At 29.4% G+C, this 25,413-nt stretch overlaps 4 protein-coding genes across 7 annotated transcripts in view; 2 read left to right on the top strand and 2 right to left on the bottom strand.

The window, feature by feature from the left end:
- The window catches only part of LOC119612118 (uncharacterized protein DDB_G0286591-like), a 54,412-nt gene extending 50,023 nt beyond the window's left edge, over nucleotides 1–4,389 (bottom strand). Inside the window, exons 1-3 of the mRNA XM_037967852.1 lie at nucleotides 4,130–4,389; nucleotides 3,686–4,075; nucleotides 492–2,939 (exon numbers count right to left, since the gene is read on the bottom strand). Coding sequence (XP_037823780.1) covers nucleotides 499–2,939; nucleotides 3,686–4,075; nucleotides 4,130–4,190 — 2,892 coding nt within the window. The 5' untranslated portion in view covers nucleotides 4,191–4,389 and the 3' untranslated portion in view covers nucleotides 492–498. The remainder of the gene's footprint in view (nucleotides 1–491; nucleotides 2,940–3,685; nucleotides 4,076–4,129) is intronic.
- Nucleotides 4,390–6,449: 2,060 nt separating this feature from the next.
- Nucleotides 6,450–8,160, top strand: LOC119612121 (nuclear receptor coactivator 5-like). The gene is made up of 3 exons (XM_037967856.1): nucleotides 6,450–7,012; nucleotides 7,075–7,168; nucleotides 7,421–8,160. The coding sequence occupies exons 1-3, from the start codon at nucleotides 6,579–6,581 to the stop codon at nucleotides 8,126–8,128; spliced, it is 1,236 nt and encodes a 411-aa protein (XP_037823784.1). The 5' UTR covers nucleotides 6,450–6,578; the 3' UTR covers nucleotides 8,129–8,160.
- On the bottom strand, nucleotides 8,074–9,066 carry LOC119612122 (39S ribosomal protein L50, mitochondrial-like). Its single transcript, XM_037967857.1, has 4 exons — nucleotides 8,922–9,066; nucleotides 8,773–8,855; nucleotides 8,512–8,714; nucleotides 8,074–8,443 (listed from the first exon to the last, which is right to left on the bottom strand). Exons 1-4 carry the CDS (start codon nucleotides 8,967–8,969, stop codon nucleotides 8,208–8,210), a joined length of 570 nt encoding a protein of 189 aa, XP_037823785.1. The 5' UTR covers nucleotides 8,970–9,066; the 3' UTR covers nucleotides 8,074–8,207.
- Nucleotides 9,067–11,294: 2,228 nt separating this feature from the next.
- On the top strand, nucleotides 11,295–24,223 carry LOC119612123 (mediator of RNA polymerase II transcription subunit 13-like). 4 transcript variants are annotated; one of them, XM_037967859.1, is made up of 3 exons: nucleotides 11,295–11,560; nucleotides 19,210–19,757; nucleotides 23,879–24,223. In XM_037967859.1, exons 2-3 carry the CDS (start codon nucleotides 19,689–19,691, stop codon nucleotides 24,206–24,208), a joined length of 399 nt encoding a protein of 132 aa, XP_037823787.1. In that variant the 5' UTR covers nucleotides 11,295–11,560; nucleotides 19,210–19,688; the 3' UTR covers nucleotides 24,209–24,223. The 4 variants fall into 4 exon arrangements, with proteins under 4 accessions (XP_037823787.1, XP_037823789.1, XP_037823788.1 ...); XM_037967861.1 differs by having other exon boundaries at nucleotides 11,556–11,689; XM_037967860.1 differs by lacking the exon at nucleotides 11,295–11,560 and adding an exon at nucleotides 12,254–12,428.
- The last annotated feature ends 1,190 nt before the right edge of the window (nucleotides 24,224–25,413 follow it).

Here is a 25,413-nt window from a genome sequence, read left to right as displayed (position 1 = left end):
GACTAGACTTTAGGCTAGACTATAACTAGACTATTTGCTACACTATAGACTATAGGCTAGACTAGAGACTAGACTATAGACTAGACTATAGGCTAGACTATAGGCTAGACTATAGACTAGACTATAGGCTAGACTATAGGCTAGACTATAGACTAGACTATAGACTACACTATAGACTAGACCATAGACTAGACTATAGGCTATAGGCTAGACTATAGACTTGACAATAGGCTAGACTACTATAGATTAGATTAGAGTATACTAGGCTAGACTATAAACTAGACTATAGACTAGACTATAGTCTAAACTATAAACAAGACTATAAACTAGACTATAAACTAGACTATAAACTAGACTATAAACTAGACTATAAACTAGACTATAAACTAGACTATAGTCTAGGCTATAGTCTATAGGCTAGACTACTATACATATACTTCAAATTTTTCAATTTTATCAGATTTGATTAAAATAATTAAATTTTCACTTACCCCCATTCTAATATTCAATTCTTTCTCCAATCACCGAAATTCTACGTTTCTTAGAGTTTTGACTGTTAAACACTACCTCACCGCTGGCCCACGATTCCTCTGGTGTGGCGGTAAATAAATCGTGATCGGGTACAAAAGGCATTTTTACCGCTTTATCAATATTTTTCAACACATTGGGTTTAAAGTTCATTATTTTATCCAAAATCTTGTGTAAATATTCCAAATTCAGATTTAACATCAAAGCTAAGGCCTGCACATGATAGTCATAGAGGCGATACGAAACTCTATCAACATTTAAAATATCTTTTATGTTTTTGTTTTCAAATAGTTTACAAAGTGATTCCGGTAAAGAGGGAGAACTTGAGGATGATTCTAGTAATTCGTAAGCTGGGGTATCATCAGGTGTTATAACATTTAGAGGATGAAATTGTTCATTTGAAGAACGTGTTAGAACAGCTTCTGGTGGTAGTTGATATTTAAAATGTGATGGATAGCTGAGGGGTAAAAGAGATTTTTTGCATAATTCTTGTGTTGAATCGGCTGGTGTGGGAGGTATGTTTGCAGGTAATGGTTTTTCGTAAGCATTGTGATTTGTTGTTGTATTTATTTTATCCACAAAGAGGGTTTTATCAAAGGATTTTAAATAATTTTTGTTTAAAGTAGAATTTTCGGTTACTGATTGTGTATTGGAATTAATACTTTGTGTTTGAATTTTCAATTCATTAGTTTCAAGTTTTTGAGTGTTTTCATTTAGTAAGGTGTTGCTGCTTCTGGTAAAGTATGTGTACTGTGAGATTCTCTTATCAAATGATTTTTGAGCGCTTACTTTTGATTTGAAATTGTTCGTTACATTATGTGTTTTTTCAAAATTTTTCTCTAAAATTTTATTATTTTTGTTGGTAATTTGTGTTTTTTTGCTAGAATTCTTTTCGTCCGATTTAAGGGAGCATGAGCTGCATTTTTCAGATTGAATTTGTGAAGAATTATTTTGTTGATTACATATTGCGGTTTCCATTGTAACAAGATTTTTAGTGCAATCAGTTTGTTTATTGCTTTTAGTTAGAGATTTTTGTATAGCTTCCAAGGGATTGATTTCTTCAAATGTTTTCGAGAAGGTTTCTAAAAGTGTTAACTGTTCAGATTTTATATGCAGATTCAAATTTTGCAATACATTTGTTTGAGTCTCTATATTAGAGGCATTTTCAATTAAGTTTGTCCTCCTTTTGTCGGATAGCAATGGTTTTTGTGATCTTTTAAGCGTTTGAGTGTCATTAGAAAATTTCTCAAAGATATCTTGTGAGGCATCCAATTTTGTTTTAGCAGTTTCTTTTTTATTTCGTGAATCTTCTGAACTTTTATTGCCAAAGACATTTGATGTTCTTTTGGAACTTTTGTTACATTTGGTTTCACTTGTCGTATTTAGATTTTGATTTTTTAAATCCGTTTGTTTCGGAAAATCCTTGGAAAATTCATTAGATAATTTCTTAAAGATATCTGGAGAATTGTTCAATTTACATTTTGTAGTTTTGGCTTTACTTTGCAAATCTTTTGAAATATTTTTTGTAGCATTATTTTCATTTAATAGTTTAACTTTTTGTTTACTTACTAAGTTCGAATTTTCATTTTGTAATTGAATACTTTTGTTAGAAACTAACGTACCACTTCTTTTAAAGGATTTTAATGGCAATGACTTCTGATGCGGCTGAACACTTCTGATGTTTTTATGCTCTATTTGTATATTTTTGTTTGAAATTAAAGTTCCACAACTTCGCTTAAGAGATTTTGAAGGCAAATCTTTGGTGATAGCCTCAATCATATCCGACTTTTTTGTTGGTTTTAGGTTTTCAACACTTTTGTCTGATGTGGATGTTTTACTTAATTCCATTTTAGCATAACTACATTTATTGCACAATTTCTTATTTGTTCCCAGCAACATATTAGGTTTATCAGATGAACAGTTACACGATCCGCTGGAAGTTTTTCTGGGTTTAGTTTTAGTATTAGAAGTACAGGAAGTTTGAAGTTTTGTTTTCAAACCGAATTCATTGTTTAGTGATTCAATTGAAGTTAGATTCCCTTTAATTGTATCTGAACAATTTAAAATTTTGCTGAGTTCTTTTTTAGGTCTTTTCTTGGAAAAACAAGCGGTGACAACATCGATTTTTGATTTCAATTCATTGGTTTTTTCCAACAACGAGTTTATATTTCCCTTACTTTCATCTAAAATTATTGTTTTATTTGGTTCGATTTGAAAATTTCTGTTGTTCAACAAATCAACGTTAAAGTTTTCCTTTTGGGACAAATGGTCGAACGAAATTGTTTTAGATTTGTAAGGTTTTACTACTGCTGAGTTTAACTTTATACATTTTGTTGTATCTAATGGCCATATTTTCTCACTGTGTACCTTTTTAGGTCTTTCCCGTTTTCTATTTTGCTTAATGTTGTTGTCTATTTAATAAAAACCAAAATAGTTTTATAGAACATTATTCTCTTGACTCTTAATAAATTTCAACTAGTGATGATAAAATGTTAATGAAAGATACTGTCTATTTGGACTATGGATTCTAGACTATTTTATATTTATCTATAGCCTAGATTATATACTTCACTATAGTCTAGACTCTAGACTACAATCTGTACTATAAACCCTATAGTATGGTCAATAGTGAACTTTGGAGCCTGGACTATATACTACTCTATAGTCTAGACTACAGGTTTATCTCTATATAGTCCAAACTATATGTAGTCTATAGTCCAGACTATAGAGTAGTTTATAGTCCAGATTGTACTGACTATAGCGTAGTTAATAGTCCGGATTATGGTGTAGTCTTTAGTCCGGACAGGCTTCACTATTATCTGGACTATTCTGGACTATCGACTACTAAATAGCCGGAACCATATGCTACTTTCTCTCTTGTCTAGTCCAGACTATATACTAATACATAGTCCAGACTATAGGTAGTACATGCTCCAAAGTGCACTATTGTACAGACTATAGAGTTGTTTATAGCCCACACTATAGAGTAGTCTATAGTCACGCTCCAGAGTACACTATAGTCCAGACTATAGAGTTGTTTATAGTCCATATTGTACAGTTGTTTATAGTCTGACTACAGCGTAGTCTATATGGACAATAAGTTTACAAGAAATACATTTTGTGCAAAATCATAAATTAAAATGTGTATTTTTCTCACCTTCAGTAGTTTCTTCAGCCTTTTCAGCAACATTTCTGGTTTTACCCCTCTTCAAGTAATGCTGCGCATTAAAATCATCAAGTTCCCCAGTAGACGTTTGTTTAGTTACCAATTTGGATTTATTTGATAAATCTAACGGTATGTAATTTTTGGCCACCTCTTCTTCTCCCAGCACTTGGGAATTAAAAATATCTTGTGTACATTTTTTACTACTGCTGGGAGGGTTTTTTGCAAAATTCTCTGAACGTTTTTTTGCTTTAAAAAATAAACCATTTTTCAGTATGTGAACATTCTTCCAAGAAAATCCTTCCTTCACCTTAGGTTTCTGCGACAGACGTTGTGATCTTCGTAATACAACATTTTGGTAAGGCTTTTCTAGGACGCTAGTGGCTGTCGGACAAATGTTTCAATTATTTTCATAATTTATGCTAAAAATGTATTCACCTTTTAGTAATTCTTCCACTTCTGAACAATAGGTAGAATCACTATCATTTAATGAATACATTAAAAACTTTTTTTGACGAAGCTAAAAGAAATGCACCCGAACTTGGCTAAAAACAAAAACTAACTGTAAATGGCGGCATGTTTATGATTGTTTTTATGTCGATAAATAAGTGAATTATTGACATATGTCAACGTAAAAAATCCGAAAAACTTTTTAAATTTTAAAATATTGTTTAATTTTTAGATAAGTTATGGAAAAGAAATACAGAGTTGACTAATTTGTTATAAATTTAAACAATTGGTACAGTTGAAAATCAGAATAAAAACCCCGAAATTAATAAAAATGGTAAAACTTTATTAGAAATTATTGAACAGTATTATCAACGAGTTATCAAACCATGGTCTATTTGATAACTGCAATATCGACATTACCTTTACTATGCTCAATAAACCTCAGTGAATTTTTTGCCAATAAGAAGCAGCATAATAATTTCTGAAAATTTCCATTTTCTGCAGCCTGAACTATAGAGAGACTACTCAATATTCTTGAGTATATACTATTCAATAGTCTATACTATTAAGAACTCTATAGTCAGGGCTATTGTCTGGATTATGAACTACACTACTATAGACTACATAGAATACAGTTGTCTATAGTCTGACAATGGCGTAGTCTATATAATGCTGTATAGATTACAATATTATCTAGGCTACAGACAACTCATTTTTCTATAGACCGCTTTGTAATCTAGACTATAGACTACTCCGTATTCCTATTTCTATTCTGGGTTTTATAATAACCTCTAGTCAGGACTATAAGTTTATAACGAATACAATTTGTGCAAAATCATAATTTAATATGTGTATTTTTTCTCACCTTCAGTAGTTTCTTTAGCCTTTTTCCGCCACATTTTTGTTTTTACATTAAAAATATGAAGTTCTACAGTAGTAGGTTTGTACCAATACGACTTTGAATTTGTTTGATAAATCTAAAGGTACGTAATTTTTGGCCACCTGTTCTTTCCCTAGCACTTTTGAAATAAAAATGTCTTGAGTGCATTTTTTACTTCTACTGGTAGGTCTTATTTTTGCAAAATTCCCTGAAGAAGGATAGAAGTTTTTTCTATAATGTGAACATTCTTCCAAGAAAATCCTTCCTTCACCTTAGGTTTCTGTGACAGAAGTTGTGATCTTCGTAATGCAACATTATGGTAAGAATTTTTTGGGGCGCTAGTAGCTGTCGGACAAATATTTCAATTATTTTAATAATTTATTCCTTTTATAATTCTTCCACTTCTGAACAATAGGTAACATCACTATCACTTAATGAATACATTTAAACAAATTACTTTGACGAATCTGAAAGAAATGCGTCCGTACTTCGCTCAAAACACAAACTAACTGTAAATGGCGGCATGTTTATGATTGTTTTTATGTCGATAAATAAGTGAATTATTGACATATGTCAACGATAAGAATTGGAAAAATTTTTAAATTTTAAAATATTGTTTAATTTTAAGATAAGTTTGGTATTGGTATACCAACTGTATACAGTTGAAAATCACAATAAAAACCACGAAATTAATAAAAATATTAAAACTTTATTAAAAATTAGTAAACAGTATTATCAAAACCATTTGATAACTGCAATATCGACATTATGCTTAATAAACCTCAGTGAATTTTTTGCCAATAAGAAGCAGCATAACAACCCTGAAGAAGGATAGGAGTTTTTTTATAATGTGAACATTCTTCCAAGAAAATGCTTCCTTCACCTTAGGTTTCTGTGACAGACGTTGTGATCTTCGTAATGCAACATTTTGGTAAGATTTTTTAGGGGCGCTAGTAGCTGCAGGACAAACATTTCAATTATTTTAGTAATTTATGCCAAAAATTAATTCACATTTTATATAAATACACGATAATTTAATGAATACATTTAAACAAATTTATCTAACTAAGCTAAAAAAATGCATACGCACTTGGCTAAAAACACAATGTAACTGTAAATGGCGGCATTATTATTATTGTGTTTATGTTGATAAATTAGTGATGTTTTGGCGTATGTCAACGATCAATATGCGAACAATTTTAAAATATCGTTTAATTTTTTATTTTTATATAATATTGTGAAAAGAAATACATAGTTAATTTGTTTGCTATAAATTTAATCAATTGCTGCATTGAAAGACACAATAAAAAAGGGAAATTATTAACAACGGTAAAATGTTATTAAAAATTATTAAAACTGTATTATCAACATGTGTTATCAAACCCTTCTCCATTTAAAACTGTATTATCGAATTTATCCCAGAATGGGTTAATGAACCTCAGTGAATTTTTTGCCAATAAGAAGCAGCATAATAATTTGTGTAAATTTTCATTTGTTTACAATTTTTTCACTAGCGAAATTTTAATATTTTTACCAAAATAAACCACAAGAATTAAAATGTCCGAAGAGAAATCAAATCTCGCCATAATAAGAGATCCGAATAAGGCTTCTAGTCGTATTTTTATTGGCAATTTACCCCAATGTACGCGTGACGACCTGGAAAGTATTTGTCTACCCTATGGCAAAGTTTTAGCTACACTAGTACAGAAAAATTTCGGTTTTGTGCAATTCGAATCAGAAGAGGTGGCCAATAAAGTGGCCGCTGCTTTAAATAAGTCGACTTTTAAGGGGAATACGGTGACAGTACGTAATGCAGCCCATTCAAAGAAAAATCAACAGAATTCTAATGTCGCAGCCAACAGCAATAATAATTGGTCTCAGGCCGGTGCAGGAGTAATGCCACAGACAGCTGTAGGTGGTGGTGTCATGGACAATGTCGATAATTCCAATTATAATGATTGTGAAATTATTGTGGTCGATCGTAAAAATACGTAAGGAGAATTAAGTTCTAGTTTTTACTAGAAAGATTGTAAATTTGTTTGTTTTTGTTTAGCAAATATGCCGAAATGATTGAAGATCGTTTAAAGCGTTTAAATTTAAGAGTTGATGTTTTATTTCCCAATGCTGATGTTCCCCTGGGGAAAGTGGTAAGTTAAATCAAAACTCAGCACGTCCTCATCAGTACGTAGTCCACAGTTTGCATTAACAGTCTTCAGTATGGAGAATAGACAAATCTGTAGTCTGGACTATAGTCCAAACTGTAGACTTCTCCATAGTCCAAACTGTAGAGTACTCCATAGTCCAGACTATGGACTATGAAATCTGAACTAAATACTATAAAGTCTGGACACTGTTATTTGTCTACATTTCAAATATGCATATTTGCAACTTCCTTCTAGCTTTCGAATATTGCTTCACGTGACTGCTTGTACGCGATACTTGTGACAAATCAACACGAGGAACATAATAGCATAACAGTTAATATTCTATATGGACAACCTGCCGAACATCGTAATATGCCGGTGGAAGACGCCATCAAGCTGGTGAGCGATGATTTCCGGAAAAAAATTATGCGAGACAAAGCAGCTGGTATGGCAAATCAACAGCAGCAGCGTAACATGCCACCCGTTCCTATGAATGTACCTCAAATGGCCCCCCATCTGCCAAATCCTGTACCTATTATTCCGGCCAATACCGCAAATTACATGGCACCACCTTTAAAAGAACGTCACCCGGATGCCATACAAATGTTGCTAAATCTATTGGCGTCCAATATGCCACTAACGGTTTTACAATACGATCGTATTATTAAATATCTGCAGCAAAGACGTGAGCTACAACTGAAGGTGGAACTGGGAGATGCTGCTGAAGAAATGATTAAATCAACACCAGATCCAGAAATTGAATTGCAAAAGAAAATTCTTAATATTTTAAATAAACCCTCTGTGGCTGAGACGCATTATGAATTATTGTATCCCAACTTGGAAGCGGTACAGCAAGATGAGCGCATGTTAGATTTACTTAGAGATGTAAGAGTACAAAAAGCTTTAGACTCTTTAATGGATTCCAATCTGGTGTCCACTGTGGAAAATTTAATGAAATTTTAATTCTTTTAACATATTTATCAACAAAAAATAAAGTTTATGTTTAATAATAAACAAACTAATTATATAAAATTTTTTCAATTTAAGGCCAAGAACGTTTTGCTTCGTGACCCTCATATTTGCCACGATATTTAAGACCGGTCACTAAAGTCGAACTCTTAGGGAAGGCAGTTTGTCCATTAAACTTCGTATCATTCTCGGGATTGAAACGCACATAATCATATTGTATATGCAAGTTTTCGGGTAATTGCATTTGTTTTAAAGCATCATAGGGAACCGTGGTGTTAACAGAGGTTTCGTAGAATTTGATAACATCACCTTTTTTAAAAAATATGCAAATATTTATAAAGTTACAAAAGATTTCAAGAATCATTAGTCTTACATACCCACTGTCTTTAATTCATGCACTTGCGAATTGGGTACACTGTGTTGAAAATCATTAAAGCAGGCTTGTAAAAATTTAAATTTCTCCTCCAAGTTTTTGAGATTATAATCCTGCTTGTTGGATATTTGTAAAGAGGCGCAAATCGCCTGTACCTTTTCGGCAACATTAGCGGGAGCCTTATAAGTTTTATGGGGCCGGAGAAAACTGCAAGAGTATAAACATATTTTAATTTTATTTATATTATTATAGTGTCAAATCTTACCCTTTATCACTTATGGACTGAGCTGTAGCCTCAATTTGTCCCACCGTTTTTGCTTTGGTTGAGTAACATCTTGACCAAGTGTTCTAAATGAAAATTGTACAAATATATACAATTTTGTTGAGATTAGTATTCAACTTTATAATACTTACACTTTTTTGTAACAAGTTGCTTAAAGTTTTAGTTAAATTTGCTTGCATTCTTCAATATTTTTTCGCTAATTTCCTGAGTTTTCTAATATTTTTTAGTTAATGCGGTTGGTGGATTCATAAAGATAACAAAGTTGACTTAAAAATCTAACGCCGTTGTTATAAAACAGCTGTTCAGGTTGATAAGGCAGTAATTCAGTTGTGAATGAATTTGGCAGCACTTATTCTTATTTGAAAATAATTTCAGAACCAAATTTTTCGCAGTTATATTTCGGAAAGGAATTGTTATGTACTTACAAGAAAATATAAAATCTGATAAAAAATATAAAATCTAAAAGTGTCGATATATCGCAAATCCATCAATATAACGGTGGCAATTAATATTAAAAAAATGGTACAAAAGATTTCAAGTTTTCATTTGATGTATGGATATATACCAATATCTTAATAAATTTGGGATGATATTTAGTAGTATCATTAGTAGTAGTAATAATACTAGTATAAACTTTCCTCCTCTCAAAAAACAACAACAATTAATTAATATCGAACAAAAAACATAAATTTTATATACTTCAACCTTTCTAAACTGCAATATTATCCCCATTTATTAAGATATAAGTATATATCAATACACCAAATGAAAGCTTGAAATATTTTATACAATTTTGATCGATGGATTGATTGGTTCATGAATAGGGAAGATATTGATAAGACTGTTAATGTTTTAAAAATAAAAATTTTAAGTTTTTGTATATATTTTTAATATTTTTCTTCCATTGTTGGAGAAATTTATTTCATTTTAGTTTATTCTTAATCTATACTAAACAAAATACAACCCCAATCAGCTGCCGCGTACAAAGAATGTTGTGTACTTCCACCTCTGACTTGGCTGCGCACGACACTCAAACATGAGTAGGGTTCTATAAATCGACTTTCGAATAATCGAACAATCGACTTTTTGTCGAAAAAAGTCGAAGTCGACTATTTTGTTCCAAAAAAGTCGATAACTCGACTATCGTCTATGAAAAAAGTCGAAAAGTCGACTTTGTAAATAAAAGTCGAAAAGTCGGAAAGTCGAAAAAAGTCGATAAGTCAAAAAAAGTCGAAGAAAGTCGAAAAAAGTCGAAAAGTCGGAAAAAGTCTAAAAGTCGTAAATAGTCGAAAATTTTAAAAAAGTGGAAAAGAGGTCAAAAACTCTAAAATAATCGGAAAAACTCGAAAAAAGTAAAAAAATAGTCGAAAAAAGTCGAAATAAGTCGAAAATAGTCAAAAAGTCGTAAAAAAATCGAAAAGTCAAAAAGTCAGAAAAAGTCGAAAAAAGTCGGAAAAAGTCGAAAAATGTCGAAAATTCGAAAAAAGTCGAAAAAAGTCGAAAAGTCGACCATTTATATAATACTAAAAGTCGAAAAGTCTAAAAGTCGACTTTTAAATAAATGAAAAAGGTCGAAAAGTCGAAAATTCGACTTTTCATAAAATGGAAAAAGTCGAAAGGTCGAAAAGTCGACTTTTAACTAAATGAAAAAAGTCGAAGAGTCGACTTTTCGTTTCAACTATAGAACCCTAAACATGAGTATTTCTAATGAGCAGATAAAAGCTGCACTACCCTAGGGCGGTTTTTATTTCCTGCAGCACATAAAGCGAATTTTCCGAGGCGTATACATTATAAGGTGTAGCCATTTAATTTTGAGAGAGAATTGCTTTATATGGAGTTTGACAGCTTCGGGCTAAATTTCAATGAATAAAAAAAAACAATCAGCTGTTAAACAGACTTCACCTTATTAGATGCGCCATGCGTAGTGCTACCATATGTTATGTTTCCCCATTTTTTGTTTTTCGAGATTCGAAAAAGTTTTCAATTTTTATTTTAATAAAAAAAAAGTTTTTTGAAACTGAATGCTGTTTTGACATTTTTTTAATCAACAAATAAGTTTAAAATACTGCTGCACTATGCTAATATGCGAGATATTCGTAAAACTTTTGTGAACATTGAACATAGACATTTGATATTTTATGGAACCCATTGGTTCACATCCTCTGGGTCTAGTAAGACCCAAAATCTTTGCTATTTGAGTCTCCAATGTTGGGCAGTTACAAAGCATATTTACAGAGGTTTCAAGAGTAAATTGATGGTATCTAAGACTACAATATCCAGTAATCCCTTACCACTGATGTACCAATTTTCATTAAGCTATTTAAAATTGATTTTTTTAGGAGTATTTTGTACTTTTAGTACTTAAAAAAGTTTTTTTTATTGAAAAAACTATTTTTTTCTTGGAAATAAAAAGTTTTTTTTTTCAAAAAATATATGGCAACACTGGCCATGCGATATTTCTGTGTACAGCAGCACTCTCTCTCTTCGAAGCGAAAAACAGTTTCGTTTTTACTTCTTTTCGCAGCAGCAGACAAACTTCTGTGAACTTGAAAACAAATTGCACTCGTAAAGAACAAATAAAATCTTTAAATAATTTGCAAATTCAAAAATATATATACTGAAAAGTGTAAAAGAAAAATATATTTATAAAAAAACACTGTTAATAAGGAAAATAGAAGCAAAAAGTTAATAGAAAAAAAGTAATTTGTGTTTTTTTGTATGACAAGGTTACACACAGATATTTGGCATTGTTGCTAGTGTGTGTATGTGTGTAAGTCTCTTTTTTTTCGCCTAAACGTGTTTGTGTATGTGTGGGTGCATTTTTGCCGACAACATAAAAGAAGGAGACAAAACTATAATACATTAAATTTGAAATAAACAAGAGTAAAAGAGATAAATGGTGTGTGTGGAAATTAAAAAGAAATAAGAAAATTTTGTTAACAAGAAAAAACGCAATTTTATAAGCGAATTGTTGCTTTAAAAATTTATTAAATTATAAAAAAATTATTTAATTAATATAAACAAATAAGAGGAGAGGAATAATTTAAGAAATTTAATTTAAAGTGTGAACAAAGTGTCATGTAAATTAAGGGAAAGTTTTTACATGTTTTGTTATTGCAGTGAGAAGAGAAAATCAATTATTTTTGTCATAGTGTGTGTGTGCAAGCAAGTAAACGACTTCACTAGAAGTGAGTGTGAGTGGAAGAAGAGTGTCGGAAAGAAATGGCAACAATGATTAAACAGGGTTGCAATACAAAGAGATTTACTTTATTAAAAATGTTTTAAATAGTAAAATAGAATAAAATTATTTATTTTACATTAATTTATAAAAAAATTGAAAGTATTTTATAATATATATCAATAAAAATCATTACATATTTAGTGTTTTATATACACAAAAGTACTTAAAAATGCAACTATGTAAGGCTGTATAATAGTAGAAGACAAAAAGACAAGAAAAAAATCTGTATATTTCTCTGTTCGACAACGCCATTTTCAATTCTATAGTCGTCGCAGTCGCAAACGTCATGTCGTCGTTGTCGTCAATGTTGCTCTACGCGTTTTAAAGAAAAATTTCAGTGTGTGTCCCCTACGTTTTATTTTTTTATTTAAAATATTAAAAGAAATAATTTATTACGGTAATTAACAAATCAAATACCATATCCGCTTAGGGTGTTTTTATATTAAAAAAAAAAAAAATATTAAATAAAAGAGTGTTAAGAAGTGTTTTGTTTTTTAAAAAAGTGTTTCAAGAGATATTTAAAAAAATATCGATTAGAAAGAAAAATCAGAAGTGAATGGAAAGTGGAGCAAAAAATTGTTAATGAGCAAAACTATAATAATAACAAAATAATCTTAAAACTTATGCCAGGTGTTGTGTAAATATCTAGTAAAATGGAAATTATTCCAGAAAAATATTAAGAAATTACAAAAAATTAAAAATGAATAAGAAAAATATAGTCGATCGATTTTAAATATCAAAAGGAAAAATTCCTATATGACGCGTAATTTTGCAATTTTTTTCTTTTATTATTATGTTCTCTTTTGCTATTTCCGTTAAAAGGGAAGAAAAACATATAAAAAACAGCAAAAAGAAGACTACTTTGAGTATAAAAACGACAAAAAGCAAAAAAAAAAAAATAATAAAGAAATACAAAAACAACAACAACTATACTAAAGCAGCAGCAGCAATTCAACATAAAGTAGAAGTTCATTTGTTGTTTTCTATCTTTTGTGTGTGTGTGAGTTTTTTTGTGCGGTTGTTTGTTTTCTTTATTCGTTCATTCGTGAGTTGGTTGGAGCATTTATTAACTTTGTACAATAAGTTGGCAAAAAAAAAAAAAAAAAAATAAAAGAAAAATTAAACCAGCAAACAAGCTTCTTTACACCACCAACAGAGCCAGAGAGTAATATCATCGGCAGTGAATATATTATTTTCGTTTTATTCTTATTTTTTCTTTTTATATTATTATTTCAACACAAGAAAAACAAAAGAAAAAGCCCCCAAAAGGCAAGATGATTGTGAGGAAAATAAATGTTAAATCTTGTAAAAACTTTGCCCTCATAATAAGTTTTAGTTTAAAAAACAAAATAATATAATAATTTTTTTTTTTAAATTTTGAGTTTTCCTAATCAGATGGTATAAATAACCGGCGGAATGCATATTGGTATTACTACCTTACGCCCCAAACATGCATTACACTTCATTTATTAAGAAATTGGAATTTAAAGTATTGTAAAAATCAATAATCAATTAAACAAGTTTGACAGATTTTCAATAGCATTGGAAAATTTCAATAAGTGCTCTATAATAGAAAATTTTGGATAATTTTTTAGAGAAAATATTTGATAAATTATGTATTATTCTTCTCTAATAGCAGATATTTTTTTAAAAAATCATAAAAATAAATTTCTTTTCAATATAGGTACATTTTCTTTAATTCTTTTTCTTAATAATACCCATTTTTAATAAAAAATTTTTAAGAGATTAAACATTTTATTATTCAAAAAAGACCAAATTTTTAATTTATTTTCGATAAACGTTTTATTTTTATAGAAAATTTTCAATAAATTATCTATTTTTAAAGAAAAGCCTCGAAAAATTTTCTAATTTAATGAAAAAGTTTGGAAAAATATTTTTTATAGAATTTTTTTAATAGAAAATGTCGGAATATTACTTTAATTGTCTCGAATTTTTTTATTTTTAAGAAAAATTTCTCTAAATTTTCAATTTTTATAAAATAAATTAATTAAATTTTTCTTTTTAAATTTTTTTTGTTCTATTTCTTTAAACTTTTGGTTTTTTAGACAAGTTTTGATAATTTTTCTATTTATCAAGAAAAGTTTTGAAAAATTTTATATATTTTTCCAAAAATATTTTATTTTTTTGGACACATTTTATACATTAGTAGATATCCTCATGAATTTTCGATTATTTTACTTTTTTTTAATTTTTTTAAAATTTTGAAGTTTTTTAAACTATTTTTAGCTTTCAAAAAAATATTTAATATAAATATTTTTATAGTCTACTTTTAATTTTTATAGAATATTTCGATAAAATGTATACTTTCACTGAAATTATTTGATTTATTTTGTATTTTTATAAAAAATTTTAATAAATTCTCATCTTTTTAATAATATTTTAATAAATTTTCTATATTTTAAAAACATTTTCGATAAAATTAAAATTTTTGTAAAAAAATGTCTATAAATATTAATATTCCTTTTTTAAATATAAAATTTATTAATTTAAAAAAGGAATATTAAACTTTTTACAGAAAGTTTTCGTTAAATTTTTATAAAATACATATTTTGCCTAAAGTTTTTTTTTTCATTAAACATTTTTGCTTAATTTTCTTTTTTTTATAGAAAAATATCCAATAATATTTCCTCTTTTGAAATAAAGCTTTATATATTTTCTATGTTTGAAGAATTTTTTCTAGTTTAATAACATTTTTGATAAAATTTGAATGAATTCGATATTCGATTTGATATTATTTTTTTTAAATTTATAGTATATCTTCGATTAGTAGATATTTTCAATCACACTATGCCTAATAAAAGTAGAAAATAAATAGGAGGTTTCGTAAAATATTTGTTTTCAAATAATTTTCTTTACGAGACTTTTTATTAAAAACTCTTCCGTACTTGATTAAAATACTTCAATACTAGGAGGACGTGTTTTTCAGACAGTGGAGCTAATCCTATTATCGGAATAATTGGCTTTTTTCGATTCTTCAAATTCAATTGTAGTCGGTTAAAAGATTTTTAATTTCAATCTTTAATACTTATTAAATACCTTAAAGTGTATTAATACTTTTTAATAAATAAAGATAAATATGATTATTAATTTTCAAAATTTTATACCTGGTTTAGCTTAACTGATAAATATGTTTGTTTTTAATTTGATATTTGCTTGGTTAGTTACTTGATTATTGCGGCTATACTTACTGCCAAAAGTCATATGAGAAATAAACAACAACTCCACCCCCACCCGTCTTTCCCCTCTTGCATTGAGTGTGTTGTCATCGTCTCTATACTCCATTAATAGTTGATGAAAACAAAAACACACAACGGCAACAAAAAATATATAATTATGTATGAACTACTGTTGTTGTTTTTTTATGTGTGAGACTTTTTTTCTTTCAGTATTATATGCTCTCTTTCTCTCTCTCTTTGACAGAAAAACGAAGCGGAGTATTTTTGTGTTATTACATTTTTTTTCTTATATTCAGTGTAAAGTGTTTTCATCTTTTATTTTTGTTGGTTCCTCTTTGATTGTGGATTTTTCAAGCGAACTCTTGTGTGCGTGCATCGCCCTCGACTTGATTTTAAGTTCTCATACAAAAAAAAAGCAGCAACAATAGACAAAAGAAACCTAAATAACTTGTACAAAAACAAAAAAAAAAAATGAATAAAAAATCAAAGAAAAACGTAGGTATGTGTTGTTGTATGTACCTATACAGACAGTAAATAAAAACACTTTGTAGTAATTACACAAATCTAGAGAAAAGCCAGCAAATTTATTAAAAAAACTTTTTTATCATCATCATGCAAAATAAAACCTACGTAAATAATTTTTTTTAATATTAACTACTAGAATTGAAAATTATAGAAAAACAAACAAATAAATCTTCACAAATTTGTTCTATACATCTGTATTTGTAAACATTTCTACCTATTAGGTTCAGTCTGTGTTACCCCTTCATTTGTTGTATATTTCCTTTATTATTTTAGCTCGTTTTTTTTGGTTTAACAATTCTGCCCTTTTTAAAAATTTGGTTGTTAATTTAATCTAAGTAAAAGAGAAGAAACAATGTTTTTTTATATGCTGTCATCAGTGTTGCCTTTTTGGGAATCTGTTATACCTTCATCTTTCTTCTTAAACAGGGAGTACCACAGGGCTGTGTTCTAGCTCCCTACTGCTGAACTTCTACATCTATAAACTCCCCACACCTCCACAAGATGTGGAACTTTATATCATATGTGGACGATTGCACCATTATGGCGATGGGTAAAACGTATGATCTATGCGATCCAGTGAATGGTTATCTTAGAGAAATATACAATTTCTTCATTAGACATAAACTGAAACTATCACCAGAGAAGTCTTTAGCAACACTCTTCACCACCTGGACAAAGGAGATAAACATGAATTTAGGCGTCATAGTCGATGGAACCCAAATACCGACTGTGAACCTCCCAAAAATTTTGGGGGTCACCTTTAACAGTCTGTTTACCTCAGCTCATGCCACTGCATTTATGTACTGATTGCGAAGTAGAAACAAGGCTCTCAAAGCTCTAGGCGGCAGCTCTAAGTAATGGACAAAGAAACCTTGGTGGCTACCTATAAAACAATTGGCCGGTCAGTGGGCAATTATACTGCTCCCGTGTTGTCTCCTTCACTGAGTGATATCCAGTAGAGAAATATTCAAATCTGCCAAAACGCTGCCCTACGGACTGTAATATTCTGCATGCAAATAACCTCGGCATGCCAACTATACGAGGAAACGAAGGTACTCCCAGTGTAGTAACATTATGTCATGCTGACTATAAGTTACTACCGGAATGTATTTGAAATACTACTAAATCCCACTGTTGGATACTCTCCTGAGGCATGTCAGGAAGGACCTTCGTGTATACGAGGAGATTATACGAAGATATGTGCAGTATCCTTTGGATCGTAATTCGTATGCAGCAGTTTGGAACGGTATTCATAGAGACGCCATCAATATCATGGTTTCAGGTTACCGCAACAGGCTCAACTATCCTACCCACCCTACTTTACTTATCCCAATGGATTTATGGACTAACCCTGTAGAAGTAGCCCAATTTCTTGGCTTAGACTTAATTCCCATATTCTGAAGAACCCTTATTAGAGAAGTCTTTTTTAATACAAAAGTTCTACAGAGAAATTAATTTCACTTCCTCTATTACAAAGTCGAGTGAAATCAGAGCAAATCTAAATAGCCTAAAATAACATGTCTATGAAACGAAGGTTCCTATCCTATAGGTATACCAAATGTTTTTCCATAGTCGTATTATCAGACTGTGAAGATAGATTAGTTTGCTAATGTCATATATCACTTGGCAATATAATGAATCAAACTTGGAACTATCCTCTAACCTAGTAGGTATAAATAATTCCTATTTTCTGTATGACGACGGCTATGAGCGACGGCTATGAATAAATGAATCTGAATTTATTAGTAGGATTGAAGGGAAATTTCTAATTTTTATATTTGGTGGCGTATCGATGTATCATACTTTGTGGATACCACAAACAGAGGGAACCCAAAGCGCTACGGATTTACTTTTCCTCTACATTTCAATTTATCTGCTTGTAAATGTATTCTCTTTATTAATGATTCAACGTTTTTTCTTTCTTATTTTCATTTGTGTTTGTTTTATAATAATTTAAAATGGCAACACTGATACAACAAAAATAAAAGCAAAAACAAATAAAATACAATAGCAAAGCAAAACAAGCAAAATTTCCATTGTGTAGACGACAATCGATGTTGTCGTTGCCGTCGTGTCGTTGCTCATTCGTTGGGCAGTCAGTAGTCGTCAGTCGTATACGGTTGTTAACATTTTACTTAAAATACTCTTTCTACATTTAATATTTTTGCACAAAAATATAAAGAAATTTTCTACATTGAATAATTTGTATAGATACTTAACAAAAGTAGAGTGAAAAACATGTAAACTATTAAGAATATATTTTAAAATAAAATTTATTGGGAAAATACATAATAAAAATTAAAAAAAAAACAAATCAACAAAAAGTGAAAATGTTATTATCTTTATAAAAAATTAAAACAATAACAACTAAAATAAGAAGAAGAATTGATTTCATAAATATAAATGTTTGTCGTCATCATCATTATCATCATTCATCTATTACACAAAAGTCGTCTACGGTTGGTTGCTACTTCATACATGTATAAAAAAAAATCAAACACACAAAAGAAAAACAACAACAACAACAACAATGTTTAGCTAAACTTTATAATATTTGTATACACAAACAAACTCACTTGTTTTAATAAGAAGAGTGTAATATATTTTTGTATGTTATTTTTTGCTGTCTACGTCGATGAATTTTAACGATACCAAACTAATAATAAAAAATTGAGTTTTTGTTGCTTGTTTTTTTTTGCTTTGCTCAACACAAATTTCTCTCTTCTTACTTGTACTCACTCCTTTGCAAAATTTAACTAATATAATTTTACTCTTATTTACATTCTCCTTTTGTATTGTTGTTTTTTTTTTTGTCGTCAACTTTAGTAGTAAATTCATAAAAAAGTACATAATATAAAATAAATCAAAACAAAAACATATCTATATATATAATTTCTTAACAAAAACATCAGCAGCAGCATCTTATTAAAAAATGTGTTTTATTTTACAATAATTTTAAAACGTGTGCCTTCGATGGGTCGTGCATTCGGCAACAATTCGTTATTGTTAAAAAAAAAAAAAAAACAAAGTGAAAATTTCATTAACATGCGCGTGTGAGAGTTAAATTAAAAAAGAAATTAAATAATACATATTCACAAAATAGTCAATAAAATAGACAACGACCTACGTATAATAAAAATGTTGTTATTGTGGTCATTTTTATTTTCAAATGATTTTCATTTATTTACGAAAAAATTTACTTAATTTAGTGTGAAGCTTTAATTCATAAAAGTAAATAACAGGCAAACCAACAGCAAAAAAAAAAAAATCGCCAGTAAATCAACAACAACAAATTCTAAAAAATAATTAACAAAATTCCAATGATAAAAAAACAAAAACAATAAAATCCAAAAATTTACATATAAAATAAAGCTATCAACTTGTATTTGTATAAAAAAAAAACTCAACTCACCTTCTTCTAACATAATCTCACTCTCTATTTTTCTCCTTCAACAGATGTCTCTTTATATTCGTACACCACCTCTCTAATTATGAGCGAAACTTTACATTTTAATTCAAAACAATATAACAGTGTGAGTGTGTGTGTTTTACTACATTACTGTTGTAATAAATAACAGCAAATACAAAATAATAATAAATAAATATAAAAAAGAATAAGTACAAAATCTAAATGTATTATAAAATCGCCTTCTTCTTCCAATTGTTATGAAAAGAAAAATAAACAAGAAGAATTTTATAAAAACACAAATTTGCCTCGTAAACAATTAAGACAGCAGCATAAATAATTAAACTTTCATATAAAAAACGTAACCATTAAAAAAAAAAACAATACCATTGTTGTTTTATTACTATCTTTGCCAATCATCTATAGTTATAATCTTAAAAAAAAAGAACAAAAACAACAACAAACAAAAATTAATATCAACAATTGAGAAAATGAGGAGCTGCTGTATTGCAAACAAAATCTATGAACTATGACGCATCAATCACATCAGACTAACGGCGCTAGTTTGGAGGATTGCCATACAAACTTTTTTGCCTTGGTGAGTAGTATGTTGTTTTTTAATTTATTTTAATTAAGAGTATTTGCAAAATTTACATTTTGAAAAATGTAAATGTTTTGCGAAAAAGAAAAAAATCGTTTCTGGGTTGTAGTTCACTCACGTCATTAATCTCTAAACCTCTCGATCTAAAGTCTCCCAACACTCTCGACTAAAAATAGATCTGTAGTTTTTCCACTAAGAGTTATCTTTATTATTCGCTACTGATTAATCTCTAGTCTCTCGACTATAAATTGATCTTTAGTATCTTGATATATCGCTTCTATAGATTGATCTATAGTATCTTGACTAAAGATTGAACTTTAATATTCGACTATGATTAATCCCTAGTCTCTCGACTATAAATTGGTCTATAACTTTTTGACTATAAATTGATCTATTATCTCTCTACTATAGATTGATCTTTATTAATCAAGTATTAATGGGTGACTAGAGAGTAACTCGACTATTGATTAATCTATAACTTTTTCTCTAAAGATTGATCTTGAGACTCACGACTATATTTTGATGTATATTCTCTCGACTATGTATTGATCTTTAGTATATTGATATATCGCTTCTATAGATTGATCTAGTGTATCTCGACTAATGATTAATCTTCATCATTCGACTATTGATTAATCTCTAGTCACTCGACTAGAGATTTGTCTATAACTATAAGAATAGATATTGATCTACAGTCCCTCGACATGAGATTGATTTAAGTCTTTCGACTATAGATGAATCAGTAACAGAGGGCGAAGTCGACTTAAAATTGTCGGCGGCGGCGGCTGAGCCAAAATAATTCGGCGGCGGCTTAAAGTCGGCTCAGAGCTGAATGTTTTTAAGGAAATTTAAACTCTTACATTTATGTTCAAAAATAATGTAAATATCAAAATTTAGATACTGGGAGGATCACTTTGCTTAAAATATTAATAATAAATGATTTTTAAAAAAAGTCTCAAAAGTTTCTAGATTTAGTCTACTTTAATTCTCATTTACACTCTCTTGAATCTTATTCAGAAACTGTAGATGGTATATAGGAACAAATAAAAAATATTTAAATTAACAAGACATACATTTACATATCTTTTAAATATTTTTTTTTTTTTTTTTTTTCAAAATATATATATTATTAATATAAAAAAATGTTAGCATAATAGTTACGAAACAACTTATAGCACATTCACATTCATATAAAAAATATAACAACGAATATACATATCGGGAGTATTGAAAATTATAAAATATCGCTTGTTACATATATCCTTTGTAAAAATCTTGTACGTTTTCAAAATATAATTTGGCCAATAATAATTCATTATGTTACAGAATCAAAAATAATTGGTCCTACAGTCTATAGCCTAGTTAATAAAAATATTAAAAAATTTTAGTAAACTTAAGCCGAGTGTTTCGGCGGCGGCTCAAGCAACTAAATATAGTTCGGCGGCGACTAAGCGCCGACTCGAAGCCGGTCGACTTCGCCCTCTGATCAGTAATCTGTCGACCAAAGATTAATCTTTAGTTTTTTGAGTATAGATTGATCCATAGTCTCTTAAGTAGAGATTAATATTTGGACTATCCGACTATAGATTGATTGATTTTTAGCCTCTCGACTATAGATTGTTCTATAGTCTTTCGATTATAAAATGATCTTTAGTATTTCGTCTTAAGATTGATATGATCTATTCTCTAAGTTCTATTTACTTTCGACTATATACATATATAGTGAAATTATAAAAAAGAAATAGGTATAAATTTAAAAAATATTTATTACATTTCTGGCAACACCGTACTTCCCTCTCTCTCTTAAGTACTATTTCTATTTTCTTTTTATGTTAGATATTATTGTTTTTGTATTTGTGTGTTTATATTTTAATAAAAAAATTATATATATTTTTCTTTAAGTATCATACACACAACTTGTTTTAAACTTGTTTGTCTAGTTTGTGGTAAGAAGAAAACAAATACACTTAGGAGTAGTAATGTATGTTGTTGTATTTTTCTTTCTTATTTTATATACATGTGAATGAGTTTGTCAAATAATATATAAATAAAAATATAACTGTTGCACAAAAATAAAACTGTGAAACAACAACTAACTATAATAACAGGTGTTGTATTTCTGTTCATTTGTAGCGTGTGTGTGTTTTTTCATTGTTTTTCTTTTTCGTATTTTTTTTATTTTTTTGGTAAACTGTAATTTTATTATAAATAATAGGTGTGATATTGACCTCCCCCTTAACAATAATAAAACTTGATTACATTGTACAAATGTTATTAAAATCAAATATTTATATTTTAACACCTTTTTAGTAGTTGCCTTTTGATTTGATTATGACTTTGTATTATTTTCTGGTAAGGATAATTATAGTACTAAGTATTTATTCACATCTACATAATTTTTTTTTCCAATATACCTACCTAGTCCTTGTTACTTGGAAGTCTTATCTCCGCATCTTGCTTTTCTAAATCCAAACTCGAGTCTTGAATATCTTATAAAGTTCCAAAATCTAAAACAATACATCTGAAATATATTGACAGCCACACAATACCCAAGACTGTCAATAAGAGAACTTCAGGAACTCAACCGCAATTTGTGTGTGGGATGAGACGATTGATAGTCTTTACGACAGCACATAGTAGAATTATGACGCTGTGATATTGTATTTTATACTTCTCTGTTATAAATATACCTTTGAATAATCTACTTAAGGAATTAGTACCTTTTCGCAGTTGTTTTAGTGTTTCTGAATAAAATTGCAAAAAAAAAACAAGAAAGTTTATAATATTGTTGTTGTGTCTTATCAATGATATGCCGTTTTAAAGTTGTACGTACTCTTTTCACTTTTCTTTAGTATGTTGATGTATTTCTTTTCTTTTTCATTTTCTTGTTTTTACCTTTTATTTATAGTAAAAAATTTAAATGTGTTTGTTTGACTGTGTTTGTTGCATCCCAGTGGGGATAGTGAGCGAGAAAGAATGAGTTGTAGCGAACTCACTCAATAAACGTCATAGTTGCTTATCGGGGGCATAAGTATCTGTGTCCAAACATGAGTTGGTATATTTTTTTATAGATTTCAAACTGGTATAATAATTCTGTAGGTTTTCTTTTGTTGTTATTTTTTTTTTGTATTAAAACATTTTTGCAATACCTTAGTTTGTTGCTCCCCTTATGAAACATATTAACCAGATATGGATAATTGAAATTTTGAAATAGTTTTTAAGGTAATTTCCTCTAGAGTCTATAGATTATAGATTATATTAGACTATTAATTATTCTAGACTAGACTATAGATTACATTAGGTTATAAATTATTCTATAGACAATAGGCAATAATATGGACGAGATTATAGACTATAATATAGATTAGACTGTAGACTAACCTATAGACTTAATTATAGACAATACTATAGACAAGACTAAACTACTGACTAGACTATAGAGAATACTATAGACAAACTATAAACTAGACTATAGAGAAAACTATAGACTACACTATAGACACAACTATAAACTAGACTATAGACTAGACTAGACTATAGACAAGACTATAGACAAAACTATGGACTACACTACAGACTGTTCTGTCGACTTTTTATCAAAAATTAATATCACTACCGCCAATAGATGTGAAATTTTTGTTCCATTGAAATGTACATTCCTCTCGAAGGGAAAATTGCTATCGTGAACAATTCATTCACAGTAGTTGATTTTGTATGTAACAGCTGTTCAATGTTTACAAAATTCTATCAACAAATTTCACAACGTCAAAAAAGTTAGTGAACGAATAATGTGAAAAGGGAACACATTTCACGTGAAATGTTGATTGCCGATAGGGGTGAATATGTTAGAAAAATTACCGATATAAAAATGTGAATTTTCCATGCCTGATATTAACAAAAGATATAGAGTTAGTGAGATTTGGAGGGAGAGATACAGTAAATTCGAAAATAGACATGTAGAAGAGTTTATTAAAAAAGAGAGCAAAAATTGTACAAACAGAAATGAACGAATATCAAAGATGTGAAAAAACATACAAGTAAAGATAAAAAATAATTATTAATATTTTTAATACTTTTCTTAAACACTAATAATAATTTCTCTCTTCTCTTTATTCTAGACTGATTTATGCGGTATAAAATGGCGCAAATTTGTTAACAATGAGCGACCAAATGCATCCAGTGATCCACTGGATGATCCTATCTTACGCTCCTATTCAAGATGTATGCAAGCTGACATTCTATGTGTTTGGAGACGTGTTCAGTCTACCAGACAAGATAACTCGGATCCAAGTGCAATGTTTGATGTTAACACCTCAAAAGTGCATCCACCTCTATCACTAGCGGCCGCCAAAGAATTATGGATATTTTGGTATGGCGAGGAGCCAGATCTTACCGATCTGGTGGATGCGGAATTATTAAAAGTGGCTGGTAAGTGTAAATTTTCATAAATCTATTATTTGGTTTATTAAGTTGCCAGACGATGGTAGCGGCGAAAATTTCGCTTAATTTCAAGGCCATGAAGGAGGAGGAATTTAATACAACTTAATAATATAGGCGTGTGTATAGGTATACATATGTGTACACAACCCACCGGCTTTTGGTATTTTGAGTTTTTTTAATATTCAATGACGAAGAACGATGTTTTTTGCCATTTCTGCCACCACCTCCAATCAAACAAACAGCACATTTCTTCTCGACAGAGTCATGCTACTTGCTTCATTCTCTTTGTTGTCATGTTTTCTTATAAATTCTTTTTCATTTCTTTTAAATTAACTTTTCCTGTTATGCATTCACGTTGTTTGTCTTTTCTTTCTTCATTTGTTGTTGTCAAAGTTTAAGAAAAATATGTATTTTTTCTGCCAGTTTGTTTTGATTTCTCTATTGATTGAACATGACCGAAGAGCGAAACCATAAAGGAATTACCAAAGAAATTTGCTAAAATTTGAGAGAAAAATTTCAATTGAGTAAAATTCATTTATCTCTATCAGTTTTTGTCTAGTAAATGGTTTTGCTGGTCTTAAGAATAATGTTTGTTGTTATTTATATGTTTGTTTTATTTTGGTGTTTTTGGCAAAGCAACATCCAACAACACTTGTACAATGTACATATTTGTATGTATGCGGATGATGGGTTAATAATACATATTTTGATATAGTTTTTAAAGTAAATAACCCAGTTGTTAGTTCGATTTAACTTTATCTGTATTTGTTAGATACATAAATACAAAATTTCTATTTTATTATAATTACGGTTAAAATATTTTATTGTAAAATTAATGAATGAAAGGGCAGATAGTAATAGGTATTAGGTGTAATTTTTTTGCAATTCAGAATATAGACTAGACTATAGACTAGACTAACTAGACTATAGACTAGACTATAGACTAGACTATAGACTAGACTATAGACTAGACTAAGACTAGACTATAGACTAGACTATAGACTAGACTAGACTATAGACTAGACTATAGACTAGACTATAGACTAGACTATAGACTAGACTATAGACTAGACTATAGACTAGACTATAGACTAGACTATAGACTAGACTATAGACTATACTAGACTATAGACTAGACTATAGACTAGACTATAGACTAGACTATAGACTAGACTATAGACTAGACTATAGACTAGACTATAGACTAGACTAT

Source organism: Lucilia sericata, unplaced genomic scaffold, assembly GCF_015586225.1.
Source record: "Lucilia sericata isolate MDLA Ls3-8-SP2 unplaced genomic scaffold, ASM1558622v1 Contig001607F_arrow, whole genome shotgun sequence".
NCBI classification, from domain to species: Eukaryota; Metazoa; Arthropoda; class Insecta; order Diptera; family Calliphoridae; genus Lucilia; species Lucilia sericata.
The sequence above is the reverse complement of the archived record's forward strand: the minus strand, read 5'-3'. Positions and strand labels throughout refer to the sequence as shown.

Excerpts from the sequence above, each read along its gene's own strand:
- LOC119612123 (XM_037967859.1), top strand. The coding sequence starts at position 19,689 with ATGACGCATCAATCACATCAGACTAACGGCGCTAGTTTGGAGGATTGC. Across the intron at positions 19,758-23,878 it reads ATACAAACTTTTTTGCCTTG|ACTGATTTATGCGGTATAAA; the intron begins GTGAGTAGTATG and ends TCTTTATTCTAG.
- LOC119612122 (XM_037967857.1), bottom strand. The coding sequence starts at position 8,969 with ATGCAAGCAAATTTAACTAAAACTTTAAGCAACTTGTTACAAAAAAGT. Across the intron at positions 8,715-8,772 it reads CAGTCCATAAGTGATAAAGG|TTTTCTCCGGCCCCATAAAA; the intron begins GTAAGATTTGAC and ends ATACTCTTGCAG. Across the intron at positions 8,444-8,511 it reads GCATGAATTAAAGACAGTGG|GTGATGTTATCAAATTCTAC; the intron begins GTATGTAAGACT and ends TTTTTAAAAAAG.
- LOC119612121 (XM_037967856.1), top strand. The coding sequence starts at position 6,579 with ATGTCCGAAGAGAAATCAAATCTCGCCATAATAAGAGATCCGAATAAG. Across the intron at positions 7,013-7,074 it reads GTGGTCGATCGTAAAAATAC|CAAATATGCCGAAATGATTG; the intron begins GTAAGGAGAATT and ends GTTTTTGTTTAG. Across the intron at positions 7,169-7,420 it reads ATGTTCCCCTGGGGAAAGTG|CTTTCGAATATTGCTTCACG; the intron begins GTAAGTTAAATC and ends ACTTCCTTCTAG.